The sequence below is a fragment of the Arabidopsis lyrata genome, assembly GCF_000004255.2.
Source record: "Arabidopsis lyrata subsp. lyrata unplaced genomic scaffold ARALYscaffold_6, whole genome shotgun sequence".
Taxonomy (NCBI): domain Eukaryota; kingdom Viridiplantae; phylum Streptophyta; class Magnoliopsida; order Brassicales; family Brassicaceae; genus Arabidopsis; species Arabidopsis lyrata.
This window is the reverse complement of record NW_003302550.1, coordinates 2,405,462-2,428,350: the sequence shown is the minus strand read 5'-3', so window position 1 is coordinate 2,428,350 and position 22,889 is coordinate 2,405,462. Positions and strand designations below refer to the sequence as shown.

Sequence of the window (22,889 nt, the reverse complement as noted above, 5' to 3'; positions counted from 1 at the left end):
GTTAGTGTGATAACATTATCGTGAAAAAACTTCTTTGAGTATAGTTATGGTAATAAAAATACATCAACATCATGGAAATGTATATCTCCAAACCTTTTCTATATATATATGGAATTGTATAATTTTTGGAAAACAATATATCGGTGTTCCATAATGTTGAAAACTTTATCACTCTTTTTTGTCTTGCAGGTCCATCGTCCCTACAAGGCTACAACCTAAGAAGGCAAAGGTGGTTGATAACTAAGAAGATTGACAACAACCCAAAAAAAGAAGAAAAAAAAGTCAAGAAAAAAGTCAAAGGTAAAGAAATTCGTTTGAATTCCAGTCGGTTCGATTTGGTTGAACCGGATTGGTTATCTTAAATTAACAACGCATGGTTTAAGCAAGCTGAAGAAAAGATGAGTCGTCGTCGATCGTACCCAAAGGCCTCAGAAATTTTCAAGCGTCTCTCTCCATTTTGTGATTTAGTGATTTAGTCTTGTCTCTTCCGGCAGAAACCACAAGAACTGTTCCTCGTTTACTACGATCCCTAGCCTGACCAGAAATTTCAAGGTTCGTCTTCCTCTTCTCTGTGCTTTCTTACCTTGTGTTTAATCTTGCTTCGATATCTTAACTTGCCATCAGCAGTTTAATGTCTCTTCTATGTTGAATTCGACTACTATGATTCCAATTTCAGATGAGAATTAGGGGAGTAATCAATTGTAGCCAAACCTATAAAAAAAGTTGTCTACTTTGATCAACTCGATGTTAGATGCTACATTTTGTGAATAGATTTATTGAATATGTGGTCCTTTCTTCACCTAGTTTCTCCAAATGTTTATGCATTTTCCAGCTGATGAATACTTCTAGTTTTTGTAAAAAAAGAGGAAACTTTTTGGTGCTCAAGTTATATGACTATTTTGAGTTTGTATCTTTCATTCTAGTGAGATTAGTTGTGCTACATCTTTGTCAATTGTTGTTGAATGAATCTAATGCCTTTGCATCTACTTTGATTTGTGAAAATTCTTTAGTGTTCCTTCATCACATGGCCTCCTTTGATGGGCCAAAGTTCAAGATGACTGATGGCTCTTATGTTCAGACCAAGACCATTGATGTTGGATCATCAACAGATATCTCTCCATACCTTTCACTTATAAGAGAAGATTCTATCTTGAATGGAAACCGAGCTGTGATCTTCGATGTGTATTGGGATGTCGGATTTCCCGAGACTGAAACCAAAACCAAAACGTCAGGGTGGAGTCTGTCATCGGTGAAGCTGAGCACGAGAAACCTATGTCTCTTCCTTCGACTTCCTAAACCTTTTCATGACAATCTCAAGGATCTGTACCGTTTCTTTGCTTCCAAGTTTGTTACTTTTGTTGGAGTGCAGATCGAGGAAGACCTGAACTTGCTTTGTGAAAACCACGGTCTTGTGATAAGAAACGCGATTAACATTGGGAAATTGGCTGTGAAAGCTCGTGGAACTCTGGTGCTTGAGTTTCTTGGGACAAGAGAATTAGCACACAGAGTTTTGTGGTCTGATTTGGGTCAGCTGGATTCGATTGAGGCCAAAGGGGAGAAGGCAGGGTCTGAAGAACAACTTGAGGCTGCAGCCATTGAAGGGTGGCTCATCTTCAATGTTTGGGATCAATTATCCGAGCCCGAGGAGTGATTTACTACTTATCTTTGTGATTGCTTCTTTTTTTTGGTTCTTTCGTTGAAATGACTTGTGATATTGTGACTGAATCTAAGTGACCCTTTGTATGTTGTTTGATGTGATCATCAACAATCACTAAACAAAAAGTGAACAGTTTCGGATTCTAACATTCGACATTGTGTATGAAACAAACTATGTTGGTTCTGCTTTTTTCTGCTAAATCGAGATTTTGTGTTGGGTTGATATAGGTCTGGTTCTGACTTAACTTTAGCTCAAGATTAGAACTTATAAACCCTTCTGAAAAAAACAACATTAGAAACATTTTTGTATTGCTAAGAACCAGAGTGCAAATGGATGTGTGTAATTAGAAAGATAAAATTTGGTGGAATCCTTAAAATATAACCATTTTAAGAGCACCCTCAATAGGGTTTCTAAACATAGATTTCTTAAATAAAATTAAAATGTAAGTATAAATAAATAATATTTTTTTAATTATAGGTATCTTAAATTTGGAGAAACTTAGCCCAATTGTTTCTTACTAAAAAACAATTGGGCTAAGTTTCTCCAAATATTTAAGATACTCATCTGATATTTAAATAATATATATATTTTGTTATTTATTAAGGATCATGTTTAGAAACGTCCATTGATGGTGCTCTAAGTTGAACGGAATAAAATGAATATTCCACTAAGTAAATATGATTTTCATTGGTGGCTTTTCTATTTAAAGCTCATCAAAGTGAATAGACACTAATTAAATAATCAAGGAGAGATGCCAAAATTAAGACAAGAGAGGACCCCCTAAAAATATTCAGGTTCAACTGTATTATCATCACCTACCTATTTATGACTATTTTTGTTCTTCTGTATCTATTTATATAATAAATAATAAGAAACAAAGAAGAGTGAAGGTGTGATTAATAAGAGGCAGAGGCAGAGGCAGAGACAGAGAGATAGATCTTCTCACCTATCTTAACTTGTCTGACACCGACACTTATCCGTGCCCTCTTAAACCCTATCTTTTTCTCAACTAGCTTATGCCTAATCTCACCATTAATCTTGTCATTACGCATCATCTCCTTCCTTTATTGGAAACTCCGACTTCTCCTGGAATCGTACCCGATTTGAATTTTCTCGAGATAAAATAATTACAGTACAAAAAATTTCTCATCTTCTTTCTCCGTCTTGTCGGTCACGTTTTTGTCCTCGTAGCTAAAAAAATCAGCTTTTTAGAACTCCACAAGGTTGGGACTTTCTGTGCTAATCCCTCTTTTTTCTCTTTTCTCTGTAAATTGTGATCAGATCATTAAATTTTCTTCTGGGGGTTTTTGATTCTTATCACTGATTTTGTGGATTGGTCTTTTGTTTTTAAAGGTGAGAGCTTGAGATATGCAGAAGAAACGAGAGATCTGTGATTATAGAGAAAAATTAGACAAGACCTTGTCTTCTCCTGAACTCACCAATCATGAGACTCTCAAATCTCTTCTCAGAAACCAGCTTCAAGGTTTTGTTCTCAAATCTCAGCTTTTTCTATTGGATTTTTATTTTTGGAGTTAATTGTTTATGTTAATTCACTTTTCTGAGATTTTGGTTTTATGTTTTGGTTTGATGAATTTTGTAGAGTGTGATGAGAATATATTGGATAAAAGAACAGATGATGTATCCAAGTTACTTAGCAAGCTTAGGAGTGTTTCAATGACGGATCATCAAGTTTCTAAATTAACCAATGATGGTGATTGGAAAGTATGGTTTTTTTTGTTCTGGACTTCAGACACATTTCCATTTTTGTCGACAGTGATCTTGGATTGTAACGATGTAGCAAAAAAGTGTTTGTTTTGCAGTTGAAACATGATCTTGAAGATTGCCGTGTTATGTACCGTGAAGGGCTCGATGGAAGTCCTTTTCACACGTTACTTGTTGAAGGTTACATGGATGGGCCTATCCACGAATGTAAGTTTTTTCTTATTAGATTTGAGACCGCAGAATCAAAGTTTAAACGATGATTCTGCAGTTGATGTTTACTGGACTTGTGTGATGCAGGTTTATGCGTATCGTGGGAATCAACTCTCTACAAGAAATGGTAACAGTCTTTAAGATTTTGGATTGTGAACAACATGATCTCATTTCTGGTTGGATGAATGTTAACTTTGCATGTTGTTTATAGGTGGCCACAGTATGCATTTCCTCCATTCAGGATCTTAAAAAGCACATGCTTGCAAAAGGTCGGGGTCGGTGAACAAATTTGTTTAGCGAGGTTTGTTGACATTGAACACAAGGAGGAAGTTTGTTTCTCGACTTCTCTTTAACCTAATGAATCTTATGAAGCTAATCTTGAAATTTTAATATTGTGGGAAGAAAGGATGAAGGTACCATGGCCATTGACGGAAAGAGAGATGATTCTGCACTATTTCTTTTTTGAATACTTTAAAGATGGCTTAGTCGTCATCCTTCTGAACACGGTAAAGCAAAATCCATCTCATGTTTTTTGATCTTATCCTTGGTATAAAAATTTGACATTATTCGTGATAATTTTTGTTTCAACTTTTAGATCTCTGATTTAGATAGCATTGGAGTTTCCTCTAAGGACGTCGTCATACCTGAATCACCGGATGCAGTGAGGATGGATCTTGTAGGCGGATTTGTTTTACAAAAGGTTACTCCACAGAGGAGTTACTTCAGGTTAGTGATCATTGTAGTATTGCAACATGTTAATTGTCTTTGCTTATGAAGCTTATAATCTAGTTCTTGTCAAATTTTGTAGAACGATAGGGGATATGGATATAAAGCTGGACTTGATCCCACCATCTCTCATGAATTTTATATCGAGGCAGCTGATCGGCAACGGTTTCAGACTATATAAAAAGGTCAGACAATTTGGTTTTCTGATTTCGTTTGTTTTAATGTATCGGTGTACTGTCAGGTAGGCAACTTGTGTGATAATGTTTTCGTATTTGAATGTTACAGTCAGTTGCTTCCGTAGCTAAATTTGATGAAGATTACAGTAGAGCTTTAACTGATCCGTTGTACACTAAGATACGTCAAGCCCTATATTCAACTGATGAGGCAATTGAGGAAGTACCAAAGTTGGAAACCAATGAAGTGAATGGCGATTACCTGCCAAAGAACGAACACGAGAATAATGGAGATGCTTGTGAAAATAAACTTGTCCATTGCAGAAGAACTGTTCCCGAGATTGAAGAAGAAGAAGTTGAAGATTCTGAGGAAAGTGTTTTTTCAGAGGATGGAAATGAAATTGCCAAGACTCATGTCGATATCAGAAGACGGTTTTGCGTCAGTCCAGAGGTAGAACAAGCTTTAGGGACGCTAGATAGAGTAATATACATGGTTAGAAATATAACGCCGGTCCCAGAAACCGAGGAATTATCGCCAAATAGAGCAGAGGATCAGGCAAAGCAAGTGAGTGTATTGGAGAGCATTGAAAGTGTTCCTCAAAAAAAAGAGTCAATCGATTTTAGTCAAGAAGAGAAGAGAGAAGAGGATACAGGACAAAAGCAGGGCATGTTAAACAAAGGTAAGAACTTGAGCTTGCAGAGGAAACGTAAAGCCGGCTGCTTTGCTTTCAGGTCTTGGCTCTGAAGGAATTGGAATTGTAATTTTTTTTTACACTTAAGTTTCTTCTTCTCAGTTGCATGATCCATGTAAAAGTTTGTTGATTATTTTTGTAAACTTGTTTTTTTTTTTTTCTATTAAATGATCATATATACAAAGTTGGCGAAATAAAGAATAAACCTTACGGTTTGGTTTGGTTTCTCAATTCGGTTTGCCTTTATACCCAAATCTGAAAACTAAAACCAGATTGGTTTAAATCACAGAAGAGAAAAACCTTAATTTCCTTTTTTCTTTCAAATCCCCAATTTCTCGATCTTCACCGTCACATTCTCGTAATCGACTTGTAGTTGGTCTTATCACCGCACCGTTGCTGTGGATTTCAAGTCGAAGGGAACTCTTGATGGAATCAAAGATGACTACTAGCGCGTCTGATTCAAAAGATCCATTCTTTTGCTTGAAATGGCCATGGGATTCTAACAAACAACCCAAATCTTCAAGCGTCTGCGACTTTCAAGGTCCGTGGCTCTTCAGATCTATGCAAACTATTGGTTCAATTGCTCTCAGCTCCTTGACTTCATTTGGTCAAAACCCCAATTTTAGACCAAAGAAGAAGCCTTTAAGTAGTTGTGAGCAAGGAGAAGCAGAGCAGATGGCTTTTGCAGCTGCTTTAGCTAGCCAGAAAGAAGCTACAGTGCTTCAATTTTACTCACCCAAATGCAGACTCTGCAATTCTTTGCTCAACTTTGTTTTAGAAATAGAGAAAAGGAATTCCAATTGGCTCAGCATTACAATGGCAGACGCAGAGAATGAGAAATGGTTTCCTGAGGTAAAGCTAAATAAAGCTCTTTCTCTCTTATCGCTGCTTACACACAAATTACAGAGCATTTTCTTGATTGGTAAGACTCAAGATTTCATCTTTCTGTTTGTCTAAAATACAGCTTCTCCACTATGACATAAAGTATGTTCCTTGCTTCGTTTTGTTGGACAAAAATGGACAAGCTTTAGCCAAGACAGGAGTTCCAAGTAGTCGTGCTCATGTCATTGCCGGTATCTCTCATCTTCTCAAGATGAAGCGACCACCCTCTGAGTAGTGAAACTATGCTTGATTCCACATTTGATGCAAACAAGTAATCTCTAAAAGGTTGTGGATGGTTTGTCTTTGGTGCATAAAAATAAATAATTGGAATCAAAACCCCTGTTCTAGTAATGTGCATAAGTGATTTCAATTGGTACTAACGCTATGGAAGATTATGGTGATACTAGATGTTTTTGTTATTCAGATACATCTCTTTTTACTCTTTTCTTACTCTGGTTTTGCTTCACTCGTAGATTTGAATTTTGTATTATAATTCTCAATATTTACAATAATTAAATATATATAACACATACATTCAATAAAATATTGTAAAACATCTCTACTATACTGATATTTTATTTATTTAAATTCTTGTAAGATGAAGATTTCCATTGTCAAAAACAAAGAAAAAAAAAAACCAACCTTCGATATCTTTTCTTCCAAGGTAGGTCTCAAATATTTTTTTTTCTTTTTCTTCTTACTAGATCTAAATCTTATTGGTTTTGTGTCGGATCCAGACTATGTTCGATTGATTGTCTCTGTGTGTCTGTGGGGTTTCAGAAGGTGATTTACTATTTGTTTCTGCTCGTAATAATAACCTCACACATCTCATAAACTGTGTAGTTAGCTTGTTTGTTGTAGAGGTTCGCTTTTGTAATCCCTTTGTTGATATTGAGATTCGGAAACTTGATTGACTCTGCTTTTCAGGTATGGCTATGGCTGCCAAAAAGGTGGAAACTTGTTCAATTAATAGCCTACCAGATGAGGTTTTGGGTCAGATTCTGTCGTTTCTCCCTACTAAACTTGCTGCTTCCACATCAATTCTCTCAAAGCAGTGGAGAAATCTGTTGCCTCTGGTTCATAACCTTGATTTCGATGAGTCCATGGTCCTTTATCCCAACAGAACATCAGCAACTAGTGGTGGTGGTGGCTTTCTTGATTTCGTGGACAAAACCCTTGTATTGCTTGGTGATTCTCCCATCAAGAAATTCTCTTTGAAATGGAATTCTGAAATCGACCACTCTCGCTACAACCATCTGATCCGCAATGTGCTAGAACGTGGACCCTTGGAACTACACTTGTCATCACCATCCGACCAATATATAGAGCCTGAGTTCTTATTCAGCAAGACATTGGTTAAACTCACTCTTTCCCATGGATTTTACGCCCAAGACCGTCTTCCTCCCCACGGTGTGCTTTTCCCTGCACTCAAAACTCTCTCTCTCTTTCAAGTGTGTTGTGTTGATCTTTATGACTGCCTCCTGGAATCTTGCCCTTTGCTTGAGGAATTGAACATATTTGCTGGTGATCCTCTTCAACGGGGGAGTTGGAGAAAACATATATGGGGTTCATCCATCCAGAGAACATCCATCTTTTACCGTTCTAATGATCTAGATGCCCACTCATTGGTTGCCCTTGAGACGCCAAGTCTTGTGTACCTTGACTACTCTAGTTATGTCTCAGAAGATTATGATGTTCAATTGGATTCGCTTGTCGAGGCTAGACTGGATCTTATATTATGGAAGTATAATGGGAATATCCCACTAGTAGATGAATATTTTGGGTATGATTCTACAAAGGGTGATGATTGGGGTGATGCAACCAAACTCATTGCAGCGATAAGGAATGTTGTGACCCTTCACTTGTCTGCTGATTCTCTTGAGGTCACTTTCTTACTCTCTATCTCTCTCTCTCTTTCTTTTCTTTTCTTCTTGTTCTTGTGATTTATATTGTTAGTTGCCTATATATACTTGTACACTTCAGTTATAGCCATGGCTTTGTTTTGTGTGATCCATCATCAGGTGTTTCATTTCTGCTGTAAATCTATGCCCGATTTCAACAACCTTGTTAAGTTATCTTTTGAGAGCCACAAGGAACGTGATTGGCAAGTATTGCCACTTCTGCTCAAGAAATCTCCAAACCTAGAAACTCTAGTCATTAAGGTCTGAAAACGAACTAACAAACCTTGTATTCTCTCTTTTTTTCCTTATGTTCTTCTAAGTGTGGTGTTTGTTATCCTTTCAGGGTCTTGTGCACAAGATTACGAAAGGATGTGGGGATGTATGCATTTGCAAACGTGTGAGGAAGAACAGAAGTTGTTGTTTATTGTCGTGTCGAGTGAAGGTACTAAAGGTTTATGGGTATGGAGGAAGCTGTAGAGAATTGAAACAGATGAGACATTTCATGGAGAATTTGAGGTGTCTTGAACTTGTGAAAGTTAAGGTTCAAGTTGATAAGCAAGATGAGCTAATAAAGCTCCTCCATGCAGCTTCTTCCAAGTGCAAGATCCAATTCATTTGAGCTGACTGTTTCATTCATTTATGTAGTCTTCTTTCTTTGGATCCTCATTCTACTTTGATGAAATAATTAAGTGTTAAAACTTAAAAGTCAATGCTACAGAACTTGTAGAAGTAGTAGTCAGAATCAAGATCGATGATAAATGGGCCATTTAGACATATGATTGCACTGGTTGTGATCATGTCTCCAGTCAATGTCCTTGGTATCAATCAAATTCTCAGAATATGATGATTAATGCTCCATAATATGTTATAAAAAAAAAGGCGGTCTCTCAAGAGCAGAGGAGCCAAGAAATCAAAATCTTTGTTTTCTCAAAAGGAAATGGAAGATTATTCAGATGCTGTAACAATGAAAAAAAGAAAACAGTTTGTGAGCAATCCCTTTTAAAACCACAGTGGTCAATGAAGTGATGTTATCAAGAGAGTTAAACAAAGTATTGTCAAATCACTTTCCAAAAGGTTGTGTGTTTCACTCTATGAAAACAGAATCGTTTATAATGATGAAACATTGCCAGCATACAAATTCACAAAATTTTGTGTTCTTTTGGTGACATGAAGGATTTCAAAATAACCCAAAACCTGAGAATAAGACTCTCAATTGTATCTAAGAACATGAACTTTCAGATTGAAGAAATCTTAATTTCATTCTCAAGCTGGCTAATAAAATAAACAAGACAAAATTTTTGTCTAAAAGTTTTTTGTAATCATCTCATACCTTGTTTTTTCACATAGAAGACGAAAAGAGAAGAAAGTAATAAAAGTGTTATTATGAGAGGAGGAAGATAGGAGCTACATCACTACTATTTTCATATTTTTAGCCAATCAGATCGCTCCATGTCACACCCCTCTCTCACCCATCGCGCGATTTCACGCCCACTCTCACCAAATCGCCTGTTTTGAAACACACTCGCTCCTTTCTAAAAAAGCCTCGCGTGCGTGACTTTTTGTTTTTTCTTTTATCAAAACCTTAATTAATTCCAACGCAAACCGAACGAAATCAATTCTAATTTCAAAACCAATGAAACCGAACCGAAATCAATTCTAATTTCAAAACCAATTCCAATTCTAATTTCTCTAGTGGAATCAGTAAATTCTGGACAGAAATTTTCTGGCAATTTCCATGATTTCTCAACATCCCAACGGGAAAGATTAGAGAGCAAAAAGAGGAGACATCAAACGTACCTCGAAGAAGAAGGGAAAGATTTTGCCAGCTGAAGTATTCTCAAAGGGCTTCTCCATCTCCACATCCTTATTACTCAAGCTTGCATCATCCTATGAGAGGGCAGATTCTACTATGCACTGCTTAAAGCAAAGTACTTCCCATTTGCTTCTCCATAAAGGACAACACTTGAATCAAGACTGGACACTCAAGTGTTCTACTTTTGCAACCCATAATCACCAACGCAATTAGCATCAGACTCCATCATAAATCCACAAGCCATTCAAGTATCGATTTCAAATCCTCTTAACCAGAATCCATGTCCCCAACTAGCTCGTTTCAATCGCTTTTGAACCCACAATCGAAGAAAGAACACTAGAGGAATACTAACTTGGGAAATCCCTCCATTGATCAATCTCACTCTTAATTCCACAGAGATCAGACGGTAACCATTTATCCAACACACTCTTTTTCACCTTCTCAACAGAACCTACCAAATCGTTACATTTCACAGCAAGTGTTAAAGTTGATCGAGCTCAGAGAAGTTAACCAGCTCCTGCAATTTCTCCCAAAATCGGCCAAGTCTTCTAAGGAGACACCATCGCCGTTATTATTCAACTCTAGTTCACATGGTAGTAACTCGAGCGTGCTCCGGTAACTACTAAAGGAACCAAGAAGATGAGTCAGGTCAAGATAAGCTAATGGAGAAACAGAGCTTCAGGTGGCATTAAGTGATTTTACTCAAAACCGCCATTTTCATCCTTCTGGAGAAGAGAAGAGTGTTAATTAAGCTAGATTATTCCGACAACAGGGATTGTAAAGAAGAGAGTGTACCGGAGAGCTCGCGATTCGGCGGCGATGGAGTAATTGTTAGGATTTTGAAGATGAGATGGAGAAGATCGGAAGAAGAAATTAGGAGGAGGAACGTGATGGAAGAAGTTCGGGTCGACCACCGTCGTTTATATCGGATCTGTTTTATATGGACTTTGCCTTATCTTTTGTTTACTAATTGTTATGTATATATTTTCAGGTTTTTCTTAGGCATTTATGAATATTATGGATCTGTTTTACTTAAGATTCTAAAAAGTTCATAAGTTTTCCAGCAAAACATCATAATTGAAAACCTGATCTATAAAAATTTAGAATTTTATGCAAAGAATTGTTAATAAAACCTCTATGTTGTGACTATGATATTTTATTAATTTATAGTGATATCGAACCTTGATGGCTAAAACTATATATACAAAGAATTTGTTAATGGAGCGCCACATATCCAAAAAGTGCGCGCTTTGGTGCGCCATGGTGCATGGCTCATTCAAGGACCTTCTGTGCCATAGTGCGCTATAAATTAATATTTAGAGTCAATTAGGTGCATACCAGTTTTTTTTAAAGTAATTAATCATATACTAAAGATATTTTTGTGTTTGCAAGACAAGAAAGTGAGAAAAAATAGATGACCAAAATACCCCTACATTAAAATAGAAGAGGTTAGCGATGGAGTCTGGGTTTCCTGCTTCGAGATTTAAGAAACTGCGACATTCCGTGATACACTTTGGAAGCCATGGCGTTATGATCGAAGTAGCAGAGAGAGAGGTGCGAGGACCTCATATGTTTAGACGCATCGTCGGAGAAAATTAGATCTTGAAGTATCGTTTTCTACCCAATAAGTTTTTGGGTGCAAACCCATACACAGAGACACATGATTCTCCGATCAATTTCTGGGAATAGGAAAAAGACCGAGTGAGAAAAATCAAATTACACAATGGATTGAAAAGGATCTGATTATGGAGAAAGGAAAACAAATAGAAACGATTTTGGGGATTTGAGAAAGAAAAAAAAATTGTAATACCAATTAAATGGAGAAGAATACCCATAAAATCAATCATCTTTCTTTAATTCAAATTATGAGAGATCAAGTAAAGAGGAGAGATGGAGGAAAGGAGCACGGAAGAAGAAATGCACAGAAAGTAGGCCTGGGCATTCGGGTATCCGTTTGGGTTCGGTTTTTTTTTTTCGGGTATCAGGTCTATTCGGGTAAGGGGTCAAGACCCATTCGGGTATTCTAAAAATTTGGTACGGGTTCGGTTCAGGTATTTTAATAAAAAAACAAAATATCCGAAAATAACCAAAAATACCCAAAATATTTTTGGGTTCGGGTCGGGTTCGGGTTTTTAACTCATATATACCCAAATCTAACCGAAATATCCGATTTTTCAAAAATACATTGGTTACTCTTTATCCAAATATAACCAAAAATATCTAAAAATACTAAAATTACCCAAAAGAAAACTACATCATTAGTTACTTTTTAACCAAATATATCCAAATGTATCCGAATTACTCAAAAATACCTAATATATTCGGATTTATGATTGTAATTTTAGGTATTTCGGATATTATAAATATAAATATAACTAATATTTTTAGGTGTATATTTGTATTCGGGTACATTCGGGTACATTCGGGTATTGGATTCGGTTCGGGTTCGGTTCGGGTTTTTTTCGGGTAGGAGGTTAGGACCCATTCGGGTATTTTTAAAAATCGGGTTCGGGTTCGGTTCAGGTATTTTTCGGGTTTTTTGGTTCGGGTATTCGGTTCCGGGTATTTTGCCCAGGCCTAACAGAAAGGTTGAAGAAGAAGGGTATTTTCGTCATATTTAGAGGTAAATTATATTATCAAAATTTACTATATTGCCACCTCTCCTTTGACTCAATTACTTTATAAAAAGTTTGTTTAAATTGTTTAAAAAAATTTAAAAAAATATGAGGAAAACAATGCGATCTAAATAAAATTAATCCAATGGATGTTATAAATTTTATAGTTTTAAAATTAAACATTTAATAAAACCTCTATAAATTAATAATGTTGGGACCATAATATTTTATTAATTTATAGTGATATTAATTTATAAAAAGTTTGTTTAAATTGTTTAAATTTTTTTTTTAAAATATGAGGAAAACAATGCGAACTAAATAAAATTAATCCAATGGATGTTATAAATTTTATAGTTTTAAAATTAAACATTTAATATTTTGAAGAGAAAAAAATTATTTTTTTGACAATAATAACAAAGATTATAAAAATTTACGTATATAAACGATATACATAAATGAAAATTTATAAATAATGATATTTATAGTTGTATTTTAAAAATCGTATACGACTATTATAACAAAAATGATGTGTATTCAAAATTTGAAAAACACTAATATATATAATTTATGATATCACTGGAACTATATTTTTATATAGGAATTTCAAAAAAATTATTATCTTATTATCTTGTCGAATTTGGTTAATTTTTACATTAGTCCGACTTGGAACGGACAAAATTTATTAAATAATCATATTTATTAATTTATCGAGTATTAATTTATAGAGGTTCTACTCTAAATAAAACGTTTACAAAAAATGTATCATAATTGAAAAATTAACCAAACAAAAAGTATAAAAATTATTGGAGACCGGTCTGGTTCGAACAAGGGATTGTAGAAGTATGTAATCGAATTGGTTCAAAACAACGACGATCTCTGTAGAATCGCTGAACTCTCTCTCTCTGTCTCCCGTAATGAAGAAAACAAAGACGATGGTGGCTTCCATGACCACTCTTATTAGACGAACCTATCCTTTAACTTCTCGGTGTAATTCACTCGCGACAATTGCTGCGATTCAATCACAAACCCAATTGCCTCGCGAATCTCTGCAACATCATTCTTCAGCTGAGGGACGACTCCGATTTTCCGGGAGAGTTTTTTGCTCGGAATCTGGCGGCGAGGAGAGAAGAAGCTCCGGCTGCTGGAACTGTGGCGAGAAAGCTGCGTTTTTGTTCTGTAACTCATGCCGTAGCATTCAACCTGTTGATGATTCCGTCGACTATTTTCAGATTTTTGGCCTGTAAGTGTAACGAGTTGATTAGATTCTAGGGTTTAGGGGAAACGATAGAAAGATTTAAACTTTTAGTTGGATTCAGGCAAAAGATGAGACCTTTGAATTTGGATTGTAATTACAATAACTTGTTGTGTCTGTATAGGGAGAAGAAGTATGAGATAGATCCTGGAAGCCTTGAAGGCAAGTACAAAGATTGGCAGAAGAAGCTACATCCTGATTTAGTTCACAACAAATCCAAGGTCTCTCTTTGTTTCTACATTCTCTTTTACTCTTCTTTTCTTAAAAATGAGCTCTTGCGTTTTGAATTGTTAACAGAAAGAACGAGATTACGCAGCCGAGCAGTCTGCGAAGGTGACTGAAGCATGCCGGACATTAACCAAGCGGCTGTCGAGAGCAATGTATATCGTAAGCTTCTTAACTTTTGTCATTACGTTTTTGAGGATTCTCAAAAGCTGCAGTTTTCCTGAAACTATTTGATTATGTAGATGAAGCTGAATGGCGTAAATGTCAATGAAGAAGAAACAATAACAGACCCGACATTGTTAATGGAGGTAAGTGGATCTACTCGCAATAGATTAGTCTTGCTGCCATATATTAGTTTGTGCGAGTTTTTCTGCTACCGTAAAGGTGCAAATACATGTCTGCCATAAATAAACACATTGACTTAGTTTTATTCATTAAAAATGGTGTCAGATTATGGAACTCAGAGAGACAATATCAGAAGCAGATGATTCAACAGCGTTAAACCAGATCCGATCCCAGGTACCTTGAAAATTCCTGATTGATCTAGCTTCCTACAGATGCCTCGGTCTTTTGTTAACATCGTTAGTTTTCCAAACACCTTAAAACAATCTGCAGCTTTGGGCATTGGTTGAATATACCAAACTGATCTAATCAATGTGATTTTGTTGTTTTTCTCAAGGTACAAGAGAAACTGAAGCACTGGTCTGACTCTTTTGTCGAAGCGTTTGAAAGCCAGAGGTTTGATGATGCTGTAAAATGCATACAGAGAATGACTTATTACGAGCGAGCCTGTGAAGAAATTGTGAAGAAGCTATGAGGCAAGTAGCCCTCCCATAAAAACGAACACGTTTTTTTTTTATGTTTGCCTTATAGCTTTACCGGTCACATTTGAAGGGAACACATCATGGCTCATAACTAAAGTATCTTAGCTTCATGTTTTAGTTTAGTATCATAGAACAGAGGACTTTGTAATAAGAGTATTTACAGATTTCGTTGCTTAGATATTGATCTGATTTGATTGATTCATTTGTATGAGGTTCTTCCCATGGATACAGAATTACAGTAAAATGTCAGAGAGAGAGAGAGAGAGAGAGAGAGATCATGTAGATACCTTTCGCTGTGCTACCAAAGCAGACTTCTTATGTAGAACAATCCGGGCAAGATCCTGCTTACCTTCTCTGTTTAACCCGTAGAAAACTGTCCGGAAATTGATAGTGCTTGGAGCAATACCCTTATCCAGCATCTCAGACAGAAGCTTCAGGGCATCTTCAGATTTGCCTGCTTGGCACAAACAGTTTATGAACTTACTATATGTTTTAAAATCTGGTGAAGTTCCTTTCTCTTCTATATTGCGGAATGCTTTCCAAGCCTCTTCCACTTTTCCTAGGCTCATGTATCCGCATATCATTGCCGTATATGTAACAACCGAAGGTTCGCAGCTTTCTTCTTTCATTTTATGACATGTCTCTAGAACCTTCTCGAACTGTTTCTCCTTGAAGAAATGAACAATCAGAGATGTGTAGACATGGACACCGGGTTTTATTCCGATTTCCTTCATGGAATTCACTTTATCCAGTGCTTTGTGTAAGTCTCCTCTCTGCAACAAACCATGAACAATGCTTCCATAAGTATACTGGTCTAGTAAAGATCTATCTCCTTCAAAACTGGCTAATTCTGATAGAGCTTCTTCTAGCTTTCCAATTCGAGAAAGAGCTCTTATGTAAATTGAGTAGGCCACAGGGACAGGGAAACCTATCTTGCCGAGAGAATCCAAACAACTTTTTGCATCCTTTGTGTTACCAACTTCACATAAGCATCCCAAGTAGTCTTGGACTAGTTCTCTATCTGGGACAAAACCCGAACGAATCATCTCGCGGAATGTTTTGGTGGCTTCTTCAACGTTCCTGCCTTTCTTCTCACAAAGAACTGTGATTAAACACTTGAAGGTTGAAGAGCTCGGGATCAGACCCATATCTTTCATTTCCTTGAACGTTCTAATAGCAATGTTGGTAAGACCGGTTCTACCATACTGCATTATCATGATTGCCCAAGTATCTTGTGTTATCAAGCAGCCTTGTCTTCTCATCTCGTAAAACAGACTTCTCATCTGCTTAAAATCTTTCCCACATCCTGCAACTTTGATGCTCATGTTGTATGCCTCTGAATTGTGCTTATAGCCATTTCTCTTTCCCACCCATGAAAAGAAACGTAAAACAGCGTTGCCTTGTATCTTGGCATTACGTAGAACCTCAACTACCAGTTCTGGTGTGAACTGGACTGTCAATTTTTCTAGAGCTTCTTGTGTTCTCTCCCAATCTCGGGAGGATGATAACACATGACAAATTTCTTGCACATCCATTTTATCAACAGCAGATGAAGCTGGTGGAAGAGCTGACTGCTGCACTACCTGTGGACGATTATACTTATTAACGAGCTCTTTTTGCATAAATTCTGCTTTGCCAGATCCGTTTAGTTCTTGATTATAGGCATTGCATTGTTTCTGGATTTCTTTGATAAGATCAATCTTCTCCTTTTCACCATTTTTCTCCATACTAGAGATAACCCAAGAAAAAATATCATCTCTGATAGCTATCTTGGAGGCGTGCATTTGATTGAATAGCGTAATGATCTCATCATATCTTGATGATCTACAGAGCTCTTTCATAAATATCGAATACGATTTCCATGTAGGTTTGATGCCCTTTTCCTCCATGCTGCCAAACACCTTCCACGCCTCTGCTACTCGGTTTTGGCCCAAATGACCAGCAACCACGGCTGTGATAGCAACGCTGTCAGGCTCAATCCCGCTCTCTATCATCTCACTGAATAAGTTGCAACCCTTTTCAAACTGTTTCAACTTGAAGAGTTGTTGCATAATCTCAGTGTATGTAGAAACTCTAGGTGGACGCCCTGATTTTTTAATAATTTCAAACTGTTCAAGTGCTTTTGAAACATCGTTTTGCCTGAGATACCCACTGATGATGATCCCATAGACATTTGAGTCATCCAGTTTCCTTCTCTTCATTATATCAACAATCTCTAGAGCATCTACCATTCTATTAGCTCTACAAAGTCCTTTAACCAAAATCTCAAAATACTTGGCGTCGAGGCACATTTCCTTGTTTTTTAGCTCGCGGATCAGTTCTAGAGCTTCTTTTATCTTACCGGAAACACAAAAACTCTTGAGCAAATAACCAAAAGCATCATGTTCTGATATCTCACATATCCTAACCATGTCATCTGCAATGGACTGGACTACATCAACTTTCTCTGATTTCGCTATGCAATCTAGTAACATCTTGTACGTTCTCAATCCAAAAGTGATACCCTTTTCCATCATTTCTTTATAGAATTCAAGCGCAAGATCACCTCTACCAGCGATGCATAGGGACCTAATCATGATATTGTAAGCCGCAGCATCAAGTTCGAAGCCACTTTTCCTCATCTTCTCAAAAACGAGCAGACCTTTTCCAATCTTTTTTGCTTTCCCGTACACTGAGATAAGAATAGTCCACGTCCTGATATCCTTATCACAAGCGTGCTTCTCCATTTCTTTCACCAATTCGTCTACCATATCGAGATTTCTCGCTTCCCCAGCTATGCTAAGCATGGTATTGTAAATTCCGACTCTATGCGAAAAACCATCCTTTAGTTTCACCCAATTAAAGAACCTCATAGCCAAATGAGGAACCTTGAAGCACCTCTTCAGTACATTCTCCACTATTTCGGGTTCAAACCGAAAACTCAATATCTCTAACCTGTCCTCCATGGAAACTATTTCATCATCTGCCCTAACGACACTCGTAATCTGATGAACCACGGGGCTGAAGTCAACTTTTTCAAGAAGACCTTTCTGAGCCTCTTCATTCTCACCTGAAAATCCCATTGCAGCATTTTCACGAACACCTTGCGTGCAAGAAACCAATGCTCCATTATCACACACAGGTGCTGACACATGGGCTCTGAGCCGCGTAGTCTCATCTGTTTGGACAACATCCGATCCTAAAATATCAGTAATCTCGTTGAAAAGTGAGGTGATTGCAGTAGCTTCTGACTGGATCTTCGATGGGGTGGTCTCACGGGTTTTATTAGATTTAGATGACTTTGAGAAACCTGAGAAAGAAACGAGTGGGTTCCTTCTTCGTGTTGGATCAAACAAGCAAGACTTGAATCGAAACAAGGCTTTCATTGTTCTTACTCAATTACCTAAAACAATTCCAACATCAACTCAAAACAAAGGTTTGGAGGGAAAATAACGGTCGAAACTGTTCTTTTCTTTAGTTGGTCCTTGGTGGTTTACTAATGACTCTATCAATTTTTATTTTTCTTTATATATTCTGTGAAATATTCACTTTTATTGAATTGAAGAAGTAGAATGGCATTAAAAAAAAAAAAAGCAACAAATAATTGAGGGAACATCGATGAGACCACATGGAAAAACAAAATTTAGACAACTTCAGTATTAAGACTTGAGATTTCTCACAAGAAATTTGACCACAAAGACAGCTAAGTTTGTGTTTTTCCTCCAATAATCAACAAACACAGCCTGAGCCAACTCATTTCCCATGTCCACGAGAATAATTATATTACATTCTCACAAAATACTTAAGTCAGAGACATCTAATCATAGTGATGACTATAATTTAATTATTCTCTTACCATTACCAAGTGGAAAATATACTTTCCCCACAGTAAAAGCTAAGGACTCCAAAAAGGCAAAAACAACAAATCCCTTACACAGTGAAAGAAAAAGTCTTTTTTGTTTTCCCATTTATTTATTGTACTCTCATTCTCATACACCACCAAATTAATTAAAAAATGATTGATATAATCTAATTACAGTATTCATAATCCAAGACCAAACACCCCCCCCCCCCCCCCCAAAATATATTTAAAAAAAGAAAAAAAAAAAATCAAAAAACCCTCTTCTCCTTCCCTGGAAAAATGGTTTTTTTAAAACCGCCGTGGTGGCCCCCCCTCCCTTTCCAATCCCCCCAGGGCCAACCTTCAATCAGCTGAGTAAAGAGAAAGACATGAATGCCTGTTAACATCCTAATCGCTTGAAAGGATCAATGAACAACCGAATCGAAATAAACAAACAATCGCAAAAATCCTAACCTTTTTGAATGTGTTTACATCAATACTTTGGCGGGTTTGCGAATTCACCGGCATTTGCTGAGATAAGTGTCCTTGCCAAAAGCACCAAGCATGCTACAGGTTATTTCCAACAATTTCCCTGCTTGTTTCAATCACAACAGTAACACCTTTATTAGGTCAAAGTCCATCACAATCACACACTCTTATCTCTCCATTATTGTCACCTTAATTATAATAATATTCTAGATTCGTACTTTACAAAAAGCTATATATAAAATACCCAATATTTTAACTAGCAAAACATCTTGAAGATAGGAAACATGACAAGCTGCTTATAGCCAGCTAGTTAATGGCTATGACCAAACACACACACATAAAATAGCTTAACCCTTCTACGATTCTTGCTTGTGTTTGATATCAATCCAATATTCTCATAAATCTTTACTTTCCTAACACACTTCTAATCTACCCCTCTTGCTCACAATTGCAGCATCCGGAATTTAATCAATTGGCTTGGCAATTCTGCACCAAGCCAATGAAAGAACTCTAATCTTACATTCTTTGAACTCTAATCTTGTTCAAATTACTAGTTGTCATCTTCAATTCTTGGGCCCTAACTTTGTTCTTACAAAACTACCATTCTCAAGATACCAAACTATGGATTAGATCATGGCTCATTCAGACACTTAGGGACTACTGCAGTCAGATCAATCAAACACTAGATCAATGTACCAAACTATTGGTGCTTAATCATCTAAACTTACCAATTCTAGGCTGCAGAAATCGATATTAAGCAAACCATTTGATGAAACACATAAAAGACCAATCATTCAATCAACACAACGAACACACAAAGAAAAACATACCTCTTCTCGGCTGAACAACTTTCTTAACCGGTTTCTTAACCGATTCAACAATCTCCTCCTCTTGAGGAAACAAAACACCATCAATCCCTTGAACCGAAATCCGACCGTCGGTATAAATATCAGGATCGAACAAATATGCTGACCTTTCACCGTCACCAAACTTAACCGAACCATCAGCTTCCTTAGCCGCAACCTTATGAGGAAAGCGCAGCGTATCGAACTTCACCTTTCCAAATCTCCTAACAGAATTGTACATACTCTCCTCCGTTTGATACTCAGGGATAATATGGTAATACACAATCTGCTCCGGTGCTCCTGGCTCACTCAACTGATCCGTCGTCAGTTTCGCCATAGCTTCGTCATTAGGAGCTAGAACCGTCAACACATAGCCTTCTGACACCAAGCGACCCATCTCCATCGCGAGTGACGTCAAATTCACGAGAATGTCCGCCATCTCGTTGTAACCGCCGTAATGTAACAGTGTGTGGATGAAATCTTTGACTTGAGCTTCACCGTCGAAGTGGTGCTGCTTGCCTCCAGGTCCCGGAGCTGGTGCCGGAGCTAGCGATGGACCAGGAGCCATGGCGGATTGGATCGGAAGAGCCGGTGGAGATCCGGCGGGGACTGGAGCTGCAGGTTTCTTAAGACGGTTGGTTCTCGGGTCAACTTCAGGAGCTCCTTCAGGTAAAACGGCGGTGATTGACTGGAGGCTACGACGGCGATTGAAATCTTCTTGAACGGAGCGAGGAATGAGAAGCCGTTCGATCCCGTGGATCAATCCGTCGGGTCGGGTCAAATCATCGGGTCGGATAATCTCAGCTAAATCAACCATCTTTTTTCCTTCTCCATTGCTCAAATGGACTTGATCGTTCCCTAGCGTGTGGTGCTTGACCCGACCCAATTCTTCTGGAGGCCATTGGTCCAACCCGACCCGATTGGGTATAATGTGGAACATTAGGAGTGTTTGGAGAGATTTGAGATTACCTGGTTCGAGCAAGAACCTCTTGAACTCCGGGTCAAGGTCACGTTCAAGAGCTTCATTGCGTGGGGCAAAAATGGTAATATTGTGACGACCAACAGCGTCTTCAAGTGTCTGGAGGAGAAGAGCTTTCTCGACGAGCTCAGCTAGCTCAGTGTAACGAGAGTCAAGAAGAGCTACAAGTACAGAGTTTGAGTTGATCTGACCTGACCCGGAAGAAGGATTCGGGTTCTTGGATAATGCAGATGCGGCGGAGAAGATTAGGACGAAGAAGAAAAGAAAGAGATGAATGACGGCGGAGCCACCATAGATGCGACGACCCATGGAGCTCTCTCTGTAAGATCGGATTATCAGAAAGATGGAACAATAAATTTTCTTTCTTTTTTGGTGAAAGAGTTTACTTTCTTTTATTCTTTTCTTTAATTTTCTTGAAGTGTCGGCGATGGCAAGTGGAAGTGTTAAGAGAGAGATGATGAGTTTGGTTGTGTGTCTATGTTGTGTAGTTTTGGGTTTTCCGACTTTTCGAACCAGGCTGGTTATGGGGACCACCCAAAATTTTTATAATTGTTGCTGACTTTGCATGTTTTCACCTCTGGACTCGGCTTGGCCTTGGTTAAGAGCATGGAGCTCTCTCGTAAACTCTTTCTTTCTTTATTTTTTAGTTATAAGCCAATGTTCACAAAAATTATGTAATTTGGTGAGAGGAAATAATGTGTGTGAATAAGTGTGATGATACTTAACTTGAAAGTGAAATTAGGACAAGGAAAAAGGTCAAAAGAGGCATGTGAGTTATGATGGAAGCAAAAGAAAGAAGCCGAGAGAGGAACGCGTGGCTTAAAAAGGAAGCTGTCGGTTTGGTACGTAAACATCCATCCATCTATACAGTTTGTGAATTGTGTAATGACCCTCATCGAAAAGCTTACTTCTACGCGCCATCTTTGCGCGTAAAGATCACGCCACTAAACAGGTTTTTTTTTTTTGGTAGGGACGCCACTAAACAGGTATGCATCTATTTTGCGTTTTCTCTTTTTTTTTTTTTTTTTTTTTTCTGTCGTCTAGCATTTTTACCGGAAGAGCGAATATCTTGTTATCTCCAACCACAGTATAACCTTCTGTGTGGGCTTAAGTTGGGCCTTTTGGCCCGTTTGTCTTATTTCCTCAATGATTTTCTTTTTGTTAACCCGAAACTTCGAAAGTTTTTTTCGACTCGCAGTATTTCAAGTCTGGGAAGTGGGAACGCATATGCAAGGGATTCACAAATGACAAATGCATATCATCCTTTCTAAAGTTAATGTGTTTTGTATTTATTCTTAGTGTTAATGTGTTTTGCAAAATAATACTACTATTTTCTAGTGACGCAAATTACAATGGGAATATTGCTGATTTAGGCATTTTTTGACCCAAAAATTAAAAAAAAGGAACGAGTATCAGACCTTCAGATTTAAGTATTTCTAGACTCAATGGAATTACTCATTTATCCTTGAATTTTGGTCTCAATCAACACAACCTCCGGCAACGTCGTCGTCCGTCAATTTCAAACACCATCTCCATCTCCGACGAACTCAATGGAGTCAATTGCTTTTTTAAATACAAAACTAAACCCTAATAGTATCTACTAAACCCAAGGGCTCCAATTATAAACACTAATTGAATCAAAATTTCCAATTCATCTTCACCATCGTCATCGCCGCCGGTCATAAGTCGCTAACCACCGTTGTCACCGGATCTCGTCATCACCATCATCTAATTTCCAGTGTCGTTTTATTCTTCTCGTCTCCTCATCGTCACTGAATCTCATCATTGTCATTGAATCTCATCGTCGTCACCGAATCCTATCATCGTTACCACCATCTCGTTCACCGGATTTATCATCGTGTTCACAATTTCGTTCACCGAATTGATTTTACAATCATGGCGGTCGATAAATCTTTCTTCAAGCCACGACGGAGAGATCTGGGAATTGTTAAAAGAATTTTTCTGAAGAAAAGAAAGAGAATCGTGAGAGAGATGATTGTTTATGTGAGAGGGGTAGATTCGTCTTTTTGTTCAAATGAAAAATACCTATTTCTGAAGTATGGG

The 22,889-nt window shown here is 37.5% G+C and overlaps 7 protein-coding genes and 1 long non-coding RNA gene across 10 annotated transcripts; 5 read left to right on the top strand and 3 right to left on the bottom strand.

Annotated features, from left to right (window-relative positions):
• The first annotated feature begins 401 nt into the window (after positions 1–401).
• On the top strand, positions 402–1,879 carry LOC9309325 (uncharacterized protein At5g06450). The gene is made up of 2 exons (XM_021020623.1): positions 402–552; positions 1,011–1,879. The coding sequence occupies exon 2, from the start codon at positions 1,025–1,027 to the stop codon at positions 1,649–1,651; it is 627 nt and encodes a 208-aa protein (XP_020876282.1). The 5' UTR covers positions 402–552; positions 1,011–1,024; the 3' UTR covers positions 1,652–1,879.
• A 486-nt stretch (positions 1,880–2,365) lies between these two features.
• Positions 2,366–5,394, top strand: LOC9309324. 2 transcript variants are annotated; one of them, XM_002873210.2, is made up of 10 exons: positions 2,366–2,880; positions 3,011–3,140; positions 3,258–3,379; positions 3,478–3,586; positions 3,677–3,716; positions 3,801–3,890; positions 3,996–4,095; positions 4,185–4,315; positions 4,398–4,500; positions 4,601–5,394. In XM_002873210.2, exons 2-10 carry the CDS (start codon positions 3,026–3,028, stop codon positions 5,231–5,233), a joined length of 1,443 nt encoding a protein of 480 aa, XP_002873256.1. In that variant the 5' UTR covers positions 2,366–2,880; positions 3,011–3,025; the 3' UTR covers positions 5,234–5,394. The 2 variants fall into 2 exon arrangements, with proteins under 2 accessions (XP_002873256.1, XP_020877005.1); XM_021021346.1 differs by having other exon boundaries at positions 3,464–3,586.
• A 104-nt stretch (positions 5,395–5,498) lies between these two features.
• Positions 5,499–6,508, top strand: LOC9309323 (thiol:disulfide interchange protein TxlA homolog). Its single transcript, XM_002873209.2, has 2 exons — positions 5,499–6,032; positions 6,145–6,508. Exons 1-2 carry the CDS (start codon positions 5,607–5,609, stop codon positions 6,295–6,297), a joined length of 579 nt encoding a protein of 192 aa, XP_002873255.1. The 5' UTR covers positions 5,499–5,606; the 3' UTR covers positions 6,298–6,508.
• LOC110227355 (F-box/LRR-repeat protein At1g48400-like) lies at positions 6,263–8,692 on the top strand. Of its 2 annotated transcripts, none has more exons than XM_021021348.1 (4): positions 6,263–6,347; positions 6,990–7,945; positions 8,084–8,224; positions 8,307–8,692. In XM_021021348.1, the coding sequence occupies exons 2-4, from the start codon at positions 6,992–6,994 to the stop codon at positions 8,580–8,582; spliced, it is 1,371 nt and encodes a 456-aa protein (XP_020877007.1). In that variant the 5' UTR covers positions 6,263–6,347; positions 6,990–6,991; the 3' UTR covers positions 8,583–8,692. The 2 variants fall into 2 exon arrangements, with proteins under 2 accessions (XP_020877007.1, XP_020877006.1); XM_021021347.1 differs by lacking the exon at positions 6,263–6,347 and adding an exon at positions 6,687–6,845.
• A 434-nt stretch (positions 8,693–9,126) lies between these two features.
• Positions 9,127–10,860, bottom strand: LOC110227356. The gene is made up of 2 exons (XR_002331131.1): positions 10,572–10,860; positions 9,127–10,501 (listed from the first exon to the last, which is right to left on the bottom strand). It is a non-coding gene; the product is annotated as an uncharacterized LOC110227356 (long non-coding RNA).
• Positions 10,861–13,211: 2,351 nt separating this feature from the next.
• Positions 13,212–14,890, top strand: LOC9307289 (co-chaperone protein HscB). Its single transcript, XM_002873208.2, has 6 exons — positions 13,212–13,631; positions 13,768–13,864; positions 13,941–14,030; positions 14,111–14,176; positions 14,319–14,387; positions 14,548–14,890. The coding sequence occupies exons 1-6, from the start codon at positions 13,306–13,308 to the stop codon at positions 14,683–14,685; spliced, it is 786 nt and encodes a 261-aa protein (XP_002873254.2). The 5' UTR covers positions 13,212–13,305; the 3' UTR covers positions 14,686–14,890.
• Positions 14,857–18,157, bottom strand: LOC9307288 (putative pentatricopeptide repeat-containing protein At5g06400, mitochondrial). The gene has a single exon (XM_002871172.2). The coding sequence runs from the start codon at positions 18,055–18,057 to the stop codon at positions 14,968–14,970; it is 3,090 nt and encodes a 1,029-aa protein (XP_002871218.1). The 5' UTR covers positions 18,058–18,157; the 3' UTR covers positions 14,857–14,967.
• Positions 18,158–18,385: 228 nt separating this feature from the next.
• Positions 18,386–21,438, bottom strand: LOC9307287 (fasciclin-like arabinogalactan protein 17). Its single transcript, XM_021022876.1, has 3 exons — positions 19,832–21,438; positions 18,987–19,104; positions 18,386–18,883 (listed from the first exon to the last, which is right to left on the bottom strand). Exons 1-2 carry the CDS (start codon positions 21,132–21,134, stop codon positions 19,031–19,033), a joined length of 1,377 nt encoding a protein of 458 aa, XP_020878535.1. The 5' UTR covers positions 21,135–21,438; the 3' UTR covers positions 18,386–18,883; positions 18,987–19,030.
• Between the last annotated feature and the right edge of the window lie 1,451 nt (positions 21,439–22,889).